General features: G+C 39.6%; 1 protein-coding gene across 1 annotated transcript in view; it reads left to right on the top strand.

Annotated features, from left to right (window-relative positions):
* LOC108423399 (AT-rich interactive domain-containing protein 1B-like) overlaps window positions 1-16,090 on the top strand; it is a 275,160-nt gene that overhangs the window by 74,152 nt on the left and 184,918 nt on the right. Inside the window, exon 4 of the mRNA XM_037542128.1 lies at window positions 11,366-11,473. Within this exon, the coding sequence (XP_037398025.1) occupies window positions 11,366-11,473 (108 nt within the window). The remainder of the gene's footprint in view (window positions 1-11,365; window positions 11,474-16,090) is intronic.

Raw genomic sequence — 16,090 nt, 5'->3', positions numbered from 1 at the left:
CATAGGTCCTCTGAGAGCTCTTTTGTGCGAGGCATGGTTCAGGCAGTGCTTCTTGAGAACAGCGAAGTCAACACTGGTGTGTGTTTTTTATAGGGCAGGGCAGCTTTAACCAACACATCCAATCTCATCACATTGATTGGACTTCAGGTTGGCTGACTCCTGGCTGCAGTTAGCTCTTGGAGAAGTCATTAGCCTAGGGGTTCACGTACTTTTTCCAGTTTTTCTTGCAACTGTATGCTAATAAACTGACTAATACCCAGTCTAATATGCTAATAAACTGACTAATACAGTCTAATATACTAATACACAATCTAATATGCTAATAAACTGATTAATACCCAGTCTAATATACTAATACCCAGTCTAATATGCTAATTAACTGACTAATACCCAATCTAATATGCTAATAAACTGACTAATGCACAGTCTAATATACTAATACACAATCTAATATGCTAATAAACTGATTAATACCCAGTCTAATATGCTAATTAACTGACTAATACCCAGTCTAATATGCTAATAAAATGACTAATACACAGTCTAATATACTAATAGTCTAATATGCTAATTAACTGACTAATACACAGTCTAATATACTAATAAACTGCCTAATACCCAGTCTAATATACTAATACACAGTTTACTAATAAACTGACTAATATAGAGACTAATGTACTAATAAACTGACTGACCATACTGTGGATATTATCAGTACTTAAACTCAAGGAACACTGACCAGCTGCATGTTTTATTATAAAGAGAGCAGAATTAGTCCTGTTTAATTGGATTTAGTGCAGAGCAGAGTGTCCGTGTGTGAAACGGTGAACAAAATGATTACATTCTTTGCTATTGTTATGAATGTGTTTTTAAATGTGGCACCTCTGGTTCTTCTGTGTGTTCCAACTTATAAAACCTCAGGAAAACTGAACATCACGATGCATATCATGTATCGTGAAGATTTTTTGAAGTATAGTCTCAGGGGAAATTAAGCCATGTTTGTCAACACCACCCTCTACTTGAAAAGAAGAACTTTTTAAAAGGCTACTTGATTTGGGAAGTAGGGCCACTACCACCCAGACTACTGGGAGTGTAGTTAAACTAATAGTGCTGCTGCCCGGTGCTGATCATACACTGCAAAAATCTTGGTGTCTTGTAAAGTAAAACGATCTTAATCTAGTCAAATATATCTAATATTTCCCATTTTGTGACGGTTGTGCACTTATTATAAGATTATCTGGGTTATTTCTAGACACTGTTTACTTGTTTTTGAAATTATCTCTCTATGCTGGCAGATTATTTTGCTGGTTTCTGGCACATTTCTTAACTCATGTGTAGTTTTGATGTGTGTGTTACTCAGTGGTCTGGTGGACCCACTACATTATTGTTGTCAATACAGACATAACAACTTATGTAAAAATGCCAGATGTTTAAAATATCACAAGTGTCCAGCGTAGGGTTCTCCTTTAGCAGCTGTAGCCAGTCAGCAGCCTGTCTACACACACACACACACACACACACACACACACACACACACACACTCTAACAGCAGGCCATGTAGGAGGAGAACAGAGTGAAGGACACAACACCTCCTCAGTTTTATTTCCCGTAGGTTCACCCCGACACCACATGGATAATATAAATGTGTAGGAGGTTTACAGTGTGAAGGCACTGAAAATGTGTTATTTTATATGTTCTTCACAGAAAATGAGCAAAGACCAAGGAACCTGGGGTTGAAATAATAATAAATCACATCATTTTTTATTTTGGTAAATGTTGAAAAACAGACCTCACAAAAGTTAAAACAAGCAAAATTCCACAAGAAATTTTAGATGTATTGACTATACTTAAGATAATTTTACTTGACAAGATGCCATTTTTTTGCATTGTAGTGCAGCTATTCAGTTTTACATGGGTATACACACCGCTGTTAACTGATTGCTGTTGTTTTTGTTATTTGTACAAAATATGCGTGCGTTTTGTTTATTATATTCAGCGGCGGAAATCTACAGATTAGTCTTTTATCTGACAAATGTTTTTTTATTCATGCCATGCGTATATATGTTTACTCCAGTTCCAATCCGACAGGGATGGATCAATAAAACAAATGAGAGTCTGGCAGGTCGGGGTGTCATTCCGATACACACCTTGTTTATAAAAATAAAGATAGGAACTGTTTGCTAGTGATTTTCTGATAACCCTTTCTTCAGGAGAGGCAGGTTATATGAGGGCTGATCAGACATGTCACTTCATATTTTGAAGTGCTTGATTCCCAACACAACTGACTTAATAAGTCGTGCCAATTTCGGTCTCGTGGCGTATCCCTCTCGACGGCCCGTAATATTGTGCAACTCTCTGATTGCTTTAATTATAAAAGCTCAATTTGAAGTGCCATTGTTGTCTGGGCTAATGACACCCGGGGAGCATGAATATGGATGGCCCCGCGCAGCGTCTCCCTCTGCTGTCCTCCTTATCTGCCATCTCACTCCGGCTCTAATGCTGATGCTTTCATGCTTTATTCTATTCACACTCGTGTTTGTATTTTTAAACTCTCCGTTTTTTTTCTGCCCCCCTCCTCCGTTCCTCTCGTCTCTTAAATGCAAAAAGCTCTAAAAATACGGCGTTTGATAGGAGCGCTGCTGCTCTGAGTGTGAGATGAGAGCGAGCGATGTTCTGGCTGCTGTGTCTTCTCAGCATGCAGGCTTTGGCGCCGTGGCACGCTGCAGCGTTCCCATCGCTCCTCCGCCTTTCATGTGTGAAATACTGTGTTTGTCTCTCGTCGTGTGTCAGTCTCCCTCTCTTTCTCTCTCTCGCTCTAGCTCTCTCGCTCTCTCGCTCTCTCGTTCGCTCCCTCTCTTTCTCTCTTCCCCCGCTCTCTTTCTCTGCCCCCTCCCTTTTGCTCACATTCTCTCCTTCTGTCCCTTCTGTACCTCTCTACCTCTGAATCTTCTCTCTCTCTCTTTCCTATTTGCGCTCTCTCTCTCTGTCTCTCTCTCTCTCTCTCTCTCTGTCTTGGTTGTCTCTCTCAGTCTCTCTGTCACTCTCTCACTTCTCTTTCTCTTGCCCTGTTACTCCCTTCTTCTCTCTCTTTCTCTCTTCCCCTTTTTGCCCATACTCTCTCCTTCTGTCTCTCTACCTCTCTCTACCTCAGAATCTTCTCTCTCTCTCTTTCCCTCAACCTCTCTTTTTCTCCTCCCTTTCGCTTCTTCTCTCATTCTACCTCTTCCTTTTTTGCTCTCTCTGTCTTCCTTCCTCTCCATCTCTCTTCTCTTTCTCTTGCTCTCTTACTCTCTTTTTTCTCTTTTCTTTCCCCCTCATCCTATGTCAGTATTTCTATCTCTTTCTTGTTCGCTCCTTCTCTTTCTCTCTTCCTCTGCTCTTTTGCTTACATACTCTTCTTCTGTCCCTTTACCTCTCTTCTACCTCATAATCTCCTCCCTCCCTCATTCCTTCTACCTCTTTTTTCTTTCTCTCTCACTCTGCCTCTCTCCTTATTTTGCTCTCTCTCAGTCTTCCTTGTCTCCCTTCATCTCTCCCTCTTTCTCTCTCTCTTCTTTCTCTTGTTCTCTTCTTCTCTCTTACTTCTCTCTCTTTCTCTTTCGCTCTCCCCCTTTATCCTGTCAGTCTTTTTATCTCTTTCTCTTTCTTTTCTCTCGATCACACGCCACATCTCTCTCTCTCTGCCCCTCTGTTTTCTATTTATCCCTCTTGTCATGTCATGCTCCCTCACTCCTTTTCTTCTCTCTCTCTTTCTCTCTCCAACCATCTTCTCATGTCAGTCTCCCACTCACTCTTTCTGCCTCTCTCTCTCTCTCTCTCTCTCTCCCACCACTCTCCTCCCCTTTTTGCTCACATTCTCTCCTTCTGTCCCTTCACCTCTCTCTCTACTTCAGAATCTCTCTCTCATGGTCTTCCTTGTCTCTCTCCATCTATCTCCCTCTCTCTCTCTCTCTCTCTCTCTCTCTCTCTCTCTCTCTCTCTCTCTCTCTCTTCGCATTTCTTTCTCCCCCTCATCATGTGTCAGTCTTTCTGTCTCTCTTTCTCTCTCTCCCCATCTACCTGTTTTCTCTGTGTCCCTCTTGTCATGTCATGCTCCCTCACTCCCCTTCTTCTCTCTGTCTCTCTTTCTTTTTCTCTCCCTTCCTATTGTTGTCTTTCAGTCTCCCTCTCGCTCTGTGTCACTCACTCTCTCTCTCTCTCTCTCGATCTCTCTCTCTCTCTCTCTCTCTCTCTCTCGATCTCTCTTGCTCTCCCTCTGCGCACATGCAGAGCGGCTCTAAAAAAAGCGTTGGCACCCTCGGCCCCGCGCTCGACTGACAGGCAGCGGAGGAGCTGCCCAGTGGAAATCAGAAATGACTGTCCTGCAGAGCCCCTGGGACGGATGGGGGCACGAGGCTTTTTAAAGACATGCAATTAAGCTTAATTTTTAATGAATATTAATGGAATTAGTGGCAGATTTGGCTGAGATCTGCATCCGAAGGTGTGGGAATGACTAATTCATTTGGTAGTCATGAGGAGGAGCTTGCCATGGGGGCATGAGAGAGAGAGAGAGAGAGAGAGATAGAGAGAGAGAGGGAGGGGGAGGGTGGGAGACTGAGAGAGAGAGAGAGAGAGAGAGAGGGGGGGGGGGGGAGAGAGAGAGAGAGGGAGGGAGGGAGGGAGGGAGGGAGAGAAGGAGGGAGAGATGGAGGAAGGGAAAAAAAAGTAATGGTAGAGCAGGAGAAAAAACTGAGAGAGAGAGAAGTTGTGAGAGAGAGAGAGAGGGAGGGAGGGAGGGAGGGAGGGAGGGAGGGAGGGAGAGAAGGAGGGAGAGATGGAGGAAGGGAGAAAAAAGTAATGGTAGAGCAGGAGAAAAAACTGAGAGAGAGAGAAGTTGTGAGAGAGAGAGAGAGAGGGAGGGAGGGAGGGAGGGAGGGAGAGAAGGAGGGAGAGATGGAGGAAGGGAGAAAAAAGTCATGGTAGAGCAGGAGAAAAAACTGAGAGAGAGAGAAGTTGTGAGAGAGAGAGAGAGGGAGGGAGGGAGGGAGGGAGAGAAGGAGGGAGAGATGGAGGAAGGGAGAAAAAAGTCATGGTAGAGCAGGAGAAAAAACTGAGAGAGAGAGAAGTTGTGTGTGTGAGAGAGAGAGAGAGAGAGAGAGAGAGAGAGAGAGAGAGAGAGAGAGAGAGACAGAGTGAAGGAAAAAGACCCTTGTGATTGATCCGTGCAGTCTGTCCTTACAGCTGGGAGGAAATGATAAAGGGGAATCACTTTTTCCCCTCATTTCACCCCTAATACCTTTATTAAAGTGTCTTCCACCTGTGAATGCAGCAAAATCAGCCCATTGACAGGACCTTACGTAAGCTAATATTACTCTGCTCGCTCTCTCTGTGGCTAATGTGCTATAATTCTCTTTACCTTTCACATTGCCCGCCTCCCACTTGAGCTGGTTCTCTGCAAGCCCCTTTTCTGATTATTCTACTATAAAACCCCATCAGAAGCAGTGGGATACATTTGTGTGTGGGTGTGGATTATATGAAATTCAGGTGTGTTCATACAGCTATTATTTCATAAATTGTTTAGTGTGTTAAAACTTCATAAAGCAGTATTATTCATAGAAACTATAATACCTGAGAATTTGTTACACACAGTGGGGGTAGTGCTACAATTCAGTATCATAATATTGTACAAATATATCACAATTCAGAATTAAATTTCGCTTAATTTTGGCTTCCTGAGCTCTGATTCTTCATCCGAAAGATGTTTGACAAATCTGAGTAATTTGTGTTGACTGTTAGACTGTTTTGTTCTGTTCTGCTTTTCTCAAAATTACACAGTGAACCTTAGACTGTGTTGTAAACATTAACCAGACAGAGAGCAGTGCCAAGCCCTCCTCGGCGTCCAGAGAACATCATTTCTGGGAATTAAAAAGTACATATCTATCGTTTTTTAATTCATTTTATTAGTTTTTATTGTTTTATTTTCAATTCTAAAAGTTTTGTAGTAATACTCTTATTTCATTGTTAGAAACGGGGGGTAAGCTATTGAATCACTCAATGAAAATTCTCCAATCAGGATCATTTTCTCTACACGCTGTTAGAAATAAAGGTTCTGTGCAGGTACATTTTTCGTTCATCAAGGTAACAACAATGTAAATGTGCCCTCAAAGGTACAACAGTGGTTTTGAGGTCTGACTCTGAACCTTAAGTAAGTTTTTTCCAGGTGAAAAGTACATATTTTACCTTTTCATGCCTGATGTTTTAAAGCTGAACAATAAAATAAATGCCTGGAGACGAGACGGGGTGTGTGGATTATGGTACTGTGTAACGGTGTGGCGCGTTGAAGAGGAATTGCATAATTGTGGTTTTCTGACCTAGTGCGACTGCGGTTATTGACTGTGATTGTTTTATATAAATTAAGCTCCAGGGGTCTCGTTTATAAAAGAGTATATATATATATATATATACTGCACTGCCCAGTGGAAAAACAGCAATCATAGGTACAATTCGTGTTTGGGCCCATACAGACCTGTACCTCACGTGCATAAATGCCCACCTGGTCACACACATACATATGTTCTATATTGAAAACACTAGGCTGTGCAGGCTGTAGTGAAATATTTATTCAGGCATGTGTGTGTGTGTGCGCGAATGGTAGAAAAGTGGGTCAGGTCCAGGTCAGCCTCCTGTCTTCTGTTTACAATGCGAAGTGATGACATAATCGTCTACTTTCACTTTCAGTTCAGCCGGTATATGCATGCGTTTCCAGCAGACGCAGGCTGTAATTTCTCAATTCTCGGCATTACAGGCTATGTTTACCTTTTCCAGCCCACCGCTCGGGCAGACAAGCGCAGCTCCATGTAACTGATAAGTGTTCCACACTCAGCCGGCCATGCTGAAAACTCAAATCAATTCCCCAGCACAAATTAACACGCAGGAATTTCTACAATTTCTCGGCTGAAAGGTTGAAAACTCAGCATCGCTTCCCTGGTAGAACATATCCAACTCATTATCGCCTGGAGGGAATATCCTTGAGCTATTCCTGCTGTCTAATGTTGCAGATTTTTTTTCTTTAGAATGACTACACATAAACATTCGAATAAAGAATTCCCCGAGTAAATGTCTGGAGAGATTACTTTTATCATCTGTGTAAGAAACGGTGGTATGCCTGATGACTCTGGTGTAGTGCTGGGAAACACATCACCTATACTGGCGTCACGATACTAATGTTTCGTTTTTGATACACTGATGGATATGAACTCCTCTGCACGTCATTTGCTTCTTAGACTGTTTTGAAAAGCAGCTCAATATACATAAAAACTAAATAAATAGTAAGTTTCCGTGTGGAAGTGTGCTTTCTGTCAGTGGTGAATTGTGACTATTTGGGCCATAAATGTTACATCTTCTCTTTAGTAATGCTGTTTTGCTAGCCCCTCTCTGAAGCTAATGCTGGAGCACATGAACATGTTTTGTCTGATACAGATTGAAAATATACCATATGAAGCTTGAAAAAGGAATTCTACACTGAAATAGAGGTTCTGTGCCGGTATGGTTGTCATTCATCAAGGTACAAACAATGTAAATGTCCCCTCAGACGTAAAACAGTGGTTTTAAGATCCAGTTGTGCACCTTAAATAATGTTTTCCAGGTGAAAAGTACAGATTTGTACTTTTTCATAACCAAATATTTTAAAATAGAACAATAGACTAAAAAGCCTGGAGTCGAGACGGGGTATGTGGAGTCAGTAGTATCCAACTTCAGTGGATTATGGTACAGTTATGTTCCCTGACTAAAGGTACTGAGATGTACACTTGAGGTGGCCACCCCAGTGACAAGAGGGGCTCTACCAGTGACAATTGATGGTTTAATAACTTTATTTCTGAGAGTGTAAATAGTTCTGCCCTGTGTGTGATATACTGACATATATTTATTAATAGTATATATTTGTCCTATAGTAATATATATATAAAATTGTCATTTGTACTGAGCAGAGAACAGCTTTTCAAAAATGCTTAGCACACTTTGGGCTTAACAAGTAAGAGGAATATCTTCTGTGACCTTTTCACCAGCTCAAAAACATCCCTCTCAACATCTATTGTGCAGCTCCCACTGACACATTGTTGCCCTTAATTTACAGTTTCATTCAGGCACATGTTCACCCACTTCTCAAACTCTGGAGCTATTCCAGACGCAGCTATGGACTATACTGCAACCATACATACAGAAAATGTGGGAAAATTGCTTCAAAAAAAAATTTATTAAATTAAAAAAATCACTCATTAGAAAAGAAACCCAATTCTGAGCCCAGTGTGGTATGTACAAGATTGGCCTGAACCTGGCCTGAAACCTGATATTTTGTTGGGCCCTATTGGGCTCAGGTTGGGTAGTAGACCTCTAATAATGTCACACCAAGTTGACTGTCGGATGCCACAAGCGTTTGGTGAACACCGTCACCTGTAGTTTGTGCGATGTGTCCTGCACTGTTGGCTCTAATTGGGCGTCATCGGAGCGGGTTTGCTAATTGAGTCATTCTATGGAAACATTTTTGTGTCCCTAGCATTACACTTGAAAAACATGTTAGAGTTAGCAATTTATTTATATTTTAAAATAAAACATTATTTTAACAGTTACACCTTCTTGAGGCTATTATATTGAGTTATATTGAATTCCAAGCACCACCGAAGTGCTTGTCCTCACTGTTATGTGTAAAGGCTGAGGCCATGTTTTGAGGTAAAAAACGTTATTTTTGCTATTTTATCTATACATGACTATGAAACACATGATTTACATGACATAAAGAAAACAAATGACGAATAAATATTATAGAATACATAATGAAAGTTCCCAGAAGTCGTGTCACTGGTGTTACTGAGTAACAAAAAATCTCTTTATTATTTTGAAATAAAAATCACATTGATGACATCCTTTTTCTGATGATCTATGAAGAGAATCACATGGTAAGTCCACTGTGTCTTTTTAGTTATCAGAAATGTTCTCATTTAGCTCATGATTTCATACGAAGCTTTTAGTTGAAGTCACCGGTGTGACCTACTTTATTTTTAAGTAATTGTGAAAAAAAATCTAATACAAAAATTGCATATTTTAGTGGATATTCCATGACTGACAACATATGATTTGATGATGTAACAGCCGTTTTGTAAAAGGCATTTTTCATTAAAAATGTCACTGGTGTTACTGTCACCGGTGTTACGCATAAGAAAGGTAACACCAGTGACAGTAACACCAGTGACTCCTATGCAGAGATTAAAAAGTGGACGTTTCTGCAGAATGACCCGATAGCTAAATTGCTGGTTACCTGTTTGAGAGAGCTGAGGATCAGTAAAAGAGGAATGAAAGGGAGCGAAGCCATTAAGCAGCGCTCTCAAGAGGGCACACAAAGAATCGTCTCATTTTTCAGCACCAGTGCAAGTAGCACAGATGTATTATCGCCAATGAGAAAATATTTAATATTACGAATAAGCAAGCACAGGATCTCTCTAGGTGCTCTGATGTCACATTAACATAAAACATGGACCGCTCATGCATTTCATTTTTTACTTGTGAACGTGTGCCATCCCTGCATTTATTTCACTGTTTAACGTACAAACTTACACTTATAAGTAGGCTGTTTAGCTTCCCAGTGCAAAGCCAATGTAGGGTTTACTTTGACGTTCACACTCTGGGTGGCTTAAAACAGGCATTTGGCAATATATTCTTAAATTCGTCAGAATATTCAAACAGTATGTTCTTTATAAGTTGCAGTTTCTATTACTGAGTGCCTTACTTCTGTTACTCTGCTGCTGTAATACTGTGATTTTCCCCGCTGTGGGACTAATAAAGGATTATCTTATCTTATCTTATCTTATCTCAGTCTTACAGCTTTACAGACCACTGCCAGCATGTTTTGTGTGGCTCCTCCTTTAGAGAGAACAAACTTGAATATCATCGCTGTCCAAAGAAAACCACACATGTTCATTTTTGTTGATTTTTATTTTTCTACATCAATTCAACACACCAGCTGTCCTTTGTGTGTAAATATCATGATCAAAGGACCAATAGAAATGCTCTAAAATCACTTGGATTTAAAACTCTTTACTTTGATTTATACTCGAAGGTAAGAGTGTTTTTGCCTTCTCCTGTAAAGTTGCTATTTTGGAGATACTTGCTTTTCTTTGGACAGCGACAATATGTACGTTTTTTTTGGGGAAAAAATAAAACCTAAAGAGTAAAATGTGCCATAACTTGTTACAGGCCAAACGGAGCATATAATCTATTCATAAAATGTGCAGAGGTGTGTTTTCTGTACTTTTGTGCACTTATTTTCACTTAGAATATGCATGCTGGTCATCAGCTGTTGTCTTTATGGAAGGCGATCCTCAGTCGGCCTTAGCTGGCCGTTCTTCCTCGTCCAGTTTGGTCTGTAGTGTGAACACCTGTGCTCTTTTTCCCCCTCTTGAACTGCAATTTATTGCCTTGTCTGTTTTTCATCTTCACAGACTGTTTATTTTAGGAAGTGGTGAGTATTTTTTTAAGGAGCGCTGTATAAATGAATGACTTCCTAATAGGTAATAGAATACTCGCTGGGCAGCGTGCCAGCCTGAGCTGCTCATGTAGACGGGGAAGAATACTTTTCCCTGCTCTCCAATACCAACATTCAATCATTCAGTGTTAAAGCTGCAAATGTGACGTTTTTGTACACAGGTCAGTTTCCCTCTGTTAAATATTAAGAGAAATGTGGCCTTTGTGTGTCAGCAGCCTTTGCCAAATAATGTCAACATTTATTTAACATCTGTTCCCTGGCACATCTTGTTACGATGCAGGAGTGTTGTTATCCGCTGAAACCTGAGAGCTGAAACTACTGCATTTACTTCTGTTGTACAAATTGTTGCAGAATTTGATGTTCTCCCTCTTTAGTCCTGCTGTGCTTGCCTGTTTTTTGGGGAAAGGATCATTAACATTCATATTAAACCAAAAAAATACAGTTTAAAATGATTTGACACACAAATATAACTTGTCTAAATATAAGTATTGTCAATAAGACTCATTCATATTAAAAACCATGCCATGCAGGTCTGCTGCTGTTTAAAAAGTTGCTTGATATTTCAAGAAACTGCCATTTTCCCAACTTTTCCGTAGTTCTGTTTGCTCAAACGCTGGGGGCTGTTTTGAACAAGTTTTTTGGCTTTGGCTGAGGGGCAGAGAGCACAACTGGATCCAGAAATCTTCCTTTTCTTGTCCATTCCAAACCCACCCAAGTGGTGCATGTCAGCTGGAATGTCACTGACGAGCCTTCTTGCTGTGCTTCTTGTTGGAATAGAAGCTGTTTTGCACTTATGAATTATGTAAGCTTGTAGCTCACACTCTTTCTCACTCTCCCTCTCTCTCTCAGGAGGCCCAGGAGAACTATGGGAACAGGAGCCATCCCGCTGGGAATTCTGGGAAATCCAACCATGATGAAATAGGCCTGATCCAACAGGACCGCCCCTCCAGCCTCCCGGTGAGTGACAACTGTCCCAACCAATCAGAATGTAGAACAGAACACTATATCAGCAGTGTTTTCTATCTGGAGTTCCCAAAAAACAGGAAAAATCTTTAATGTTATGCAGTTTCATCTACATTCCATTCAAAGAATTTAAAGTCAGAGTTGTTCCCAGTGTTGTTGATAGGAGATCTGAAGTGCTTAATGTCTCTAAAAGCTACATCATGGACAGTCATTACATGAAACGGTTATGAAAACATTACTTTTTACGTTTTCTGCAGTTATGTGATTATTCAAATGGTCATGTAAACAACACACTTCAATTTCTTAGACTGGTGTCAGGTCTACAAATCCAATAAAGAGAGCTGATTTTAGCTCAGTAATCAGATTTCTCAGTGCACGTGAACTCTTACTCTGATTTCTTTCTTATTTCTCAGTCTGCGCATTTATGAAAACAGATTGCAGTGTCAGAAATAAATGAATTGCTGTGAGATGCAGAAACCAAACCCATGCTTGACAAAATGAAATATTAAAATTTTCTTCATCTTCTAGATGATGTTTGTTCATATTTTCAGGTAAAGTGGCACAGTGTCTAATAAAAAGAAGTATGAAATTTGAGTTTTACATTCTGTTTACGTCACGTCTTCTTCTGTGAGTTTATTGGCTGGTTGCAAAGCAGAAATCTGATTATTGTCTGGTTCATGTAGACCTGGAGTTTCCCCATTGTCTGATTACTGTGCATGTAAATGTATTGATTGGATTACTGACAGAGTCTGATTTTTTGCAGTTTTCAGATTAAGTTAATATTTTGAAATTGTTTGGGCCAGAAACATAATTTTAAGAATATTTATAGCTGTGAGGTACATACAGGGTGTCGTGGAACAAAATAGGGCTTTTTTTTCAGATTTGCTACTAATCTACCATTATCAACATTATATAACTTGTTATTAAAGCCCAGATGATAAGTATGGGCTCAGTGGTGGCATTATGCAGAAAATTTGAAAAAATATTGGCAAAAATGTTTGTTAATTGATTTATCCTGGAAACTCAGGGTTTGACATTTCTGCCTCTTTGAAATACAATACTGACTATTCATGGGAACGTGATATATAAATATACATAAATTGATCTGTAGTCGTCTTCACCAGTTTGCACTTGCATTTTGCATATCAAGAGGTTACTCTCATGATCTGGGCTCTGCTGTTTCTCCTGCGTTGCTGACTGTCACGCCTACTGGCCGTTCGTCCATCCAGAGATCAGCTTCTCCAGAGTATTGAGAGGCTGACTCCTCCCACACTCACACACCTGCCTACAATCCACTCATCAGCGCCTTTTATAACCCGGACTCTCACTCTGCCTCATTGCCACTCTCCATGTCACTATGGAGCTACCTTCAGTGTGTTTTGGTCATTTCTGGTTTTCCTGGACTTTTTGTCTGTTAATTCTATGTTTTTGATCTAGGGACTTTGTTTATTAAAAGACTCTGCTTGTGCATCTGACAACCCTGCCTGAGTGTTACACTGACGAAGCTGCAGAGAGAACTGATAAAAATAACCATGAACCACAGTTAGTTATTTAATACCACACTTACTTATTTAATAATCCACCAAAATAAAGTTGTTTTTTTTTTTATTAAAACCCATCTGTGCTGAAGTTTTACTCAATAAAATCATGAAAATGTTTATTCTGAACCGTGGAAAGTTAAAAAACGGCAGTTTCTTGAAATGTCAAGTGACTTTTTAAATAGCAGCAGACCTGCATTCTATGTTTTGTAATATGAATGATAGTCTTATTGAAATATACTTTGAGACAATATTAAAATTTAGACAAATTAAATTGGAGTGTCAAATTATCTTAAACCATATTTTTCTTTATTTTCCCCATGATCAACTTTCTGCAGCTCAACATAAAAATACAAATGAATATTTCATAATTCAATAACATTTATATTCTACAAACATTATTATGAAGTTTTTCGTGACGGCCTTAAGTTCACTTTAAGAAAGATATGTAACAGTATCCTTGAAATATATCTCCTTGTATATATGTTATTTATTGAATAATTCTTAACTGTACCTTTATTTATTAAACCCTGCCTTGCTAAAGAGTGATGAGAAGTGAAGGCTTGTCTTCCTCCACTTGTTTTTGTGCTATTCAAAATAAAACTGCCGGTTATATTGTTCCATTATAGCAGCTAGCCATGCAGGATGGCTGATTCAGTCCATTAAAATACCCCACTAAGCTTGCTATAGTAATACTCATGTTTTCATTAAAAGCTAAAGGCTAAAGATAGTTGAAATGTATCATTAAATATACAGTTCAGTTCAGAAATATTTGGACAGATACAGTTTTGCTCTTTTCAGATCGGTATTTTCAGTTGCTGCTTGTTTCAGGGCCTTTTGGGTTTTAGTGAAATGCACCTCTGTGCTGTTCAGGTTGAGTAATCAGCTCATCCGGTCAAGTATAGTCCCTTTTGTGGCCTACAATAACTCCAGTGTTGCTTTAGAAGCTAGGGTCTTTGTCCTGATGCAAGCAGAAGTGTGATTTTTAGTAGGCCTGACCGATAATCAGAGCTGATATCAATTTATCCAGTTATCACAATCTGCATTTGAATTTGCTTCCTTGCCAATAAAAGTGCTTTTTGTTAGGTATGTGCATATCTGATGCAACCGCGATCAACAAAACACTTATGGAGTCTGGCACATGTCCTACCCAAAATGTTACTGGATTACTTGGAATGTGTATGATGCATTGAGTACAACCAACCAGAACCACTGTAGTCTGTCTCTTTGTCCAACCCACAGCACTATTGATTGGTAGAAATCTGGACCATGTGTCAAGTAAATCCGATCTAACTTGATATTTGTGGTTTGTGAGTTCTGAAGATTCCTACACTCTGCTTAGGCTAAACAGGCTGTTTCCATCAAATCATGCAGCTCAGAATATATCTGATACATCCAACAAGCTGCTTGTTCTTGCAAAGTACTTTGGTTGAACAACAAAATGAAATAAGCATTTTAACATTCATACACCCTCATTGTTGCTTTTTACAAAGTATAGACATTTTTACTGCATGATTGCTCAGATGCTTACTGTAATATTTTTACTGTAATACATTTACAGGTCAGTGTATTTGATTCCTCCCTTACAGGACTGTCATTGGCCACGTTTTCAAGCAGCCTAATAATCTATTAATAATCCGACTAACAGCTCAATCGGAATAGAATACGTCCAATTGAGGCCATTTGGACTACAATTTCTGTCTGATTGAACGAGGTAAATAAATAAGCCATTAAATAGAAGAATATTAGCCATGTATGTGTATCGGAGCACAACGTCTTCCTCTCAGCCTTCTTTAATAAGTACGTGTGAAGGACGTTTTCCTGAGTCTGACATCATTTTAAAGCAATTAAAAACACAAGCACTGCTCACTGCTGCTCATCTCACTCTGACTGGACCTCATGTGACACTTGCAGTGAGCATGTAAACAAAGGTTTTCATCAGCGTGTTGAATATAGTGTGCATATAAACACCTCAGTCTGAATCTGTAATTGGATTGGCAAACATCTTTGCATGTAAACATTGCCAGTGACTCATACCACATATCTAAAATATTTGTAATATTTTTTCAATTTAAAGACTATGGGTCTCTTTTCTGAGCTTCATTTTTCAAATGTAATTGACTATTAAATGTTCTTGATTTATTTATTTTGGCCTGTTTTTAAAGATTTAAAATGTTTACATTACTATTTTTGAAACCTAGTCTAAAGCTCAAAGCTCTTTTTTAATAATGGTCTAATATTCATAGAATGTAAGTTATAAAAGAATTTTATTCTTATAAATGTTCAATCTACAAGCATGAAATTTATGGTATATAAATATCGGCCCCTAATTGGCTTCCCAGATTGCCACTAATTGGTATCAGTATCGGCCCGGAAACAATCGTATCGGTTGACCCCTTGTTTTTTGGTGTATGGTGGGTAATATCACCAAGACCAGCAATGCAGTTCCACTGCAGGCCATGTTTTACTTTGAATTATGAGCAGTTTGTGTTTTTCTCCTTTCTTTCATACCATTGATTTGGTCTGTGCTCATTTTTTGTCCTCTGTCTCAACTTTCCAGGCTTTTCAAAGTACTTTAAAGGTATTCATTGTGACTGCAGCCTGGCCTTGAGGTTTCTTGAGGTTTGCCAGTGGTTTCCCTCCTCAGCTTCTGCTGTGATCTTCTTTTCTTTCTAATTGTCTGTTATGCTTCTGTCCTGGAGAGAGCTCTTAGTGCGTGTGTTCGTCAGTCACCCACTGCTCCAGTCTTGAGTGCTAAGCTCACTAGTATCTTCTGGCTTCTTATCAATGTGCCAGACAGTTGATTTAGACACAGCTACTTTTTTGACTCTATCTCTGATTAATGTATTCTAATTTGTAGTCTCATGATGGCCTACTTTACTGATTGCCAGTTGTTGCCCCTCATAGTGAGAGACGGCAGCAACAAACTGCAGAGCCAACTCTAGACCTTTTGTTGGACCTTTATACAAGGACTAATGATGCAGCAACATACAGCTGACCAAAGGAAGGACCAGCCAGTTGTCTGATTACTTATGGTCCTCTGAAAATGAATAGATATGGCTGTGATTCCTCT

Source organism: Pygocentrus nattereri, chromosome 10, assembly GCF_015220715.1.
Source record: "Pygocentrus nattereri isolate fPygNat1 chromosome 10, fPygNat1.pri, whole genome shotgun sequence".
NCBI classification, from domain to species: Eukaryota; Metazoa; Chordata; class Actinopteri; order Characiformes; family Serrasalmidae; genus Pygocentrus; species Pygocentrus nattereri.
The sequence above is the reverse complement of the archived record's forward strand: the minus strand, read 5'-3'. Positions and strand labels throughout refer to the sequence as shown.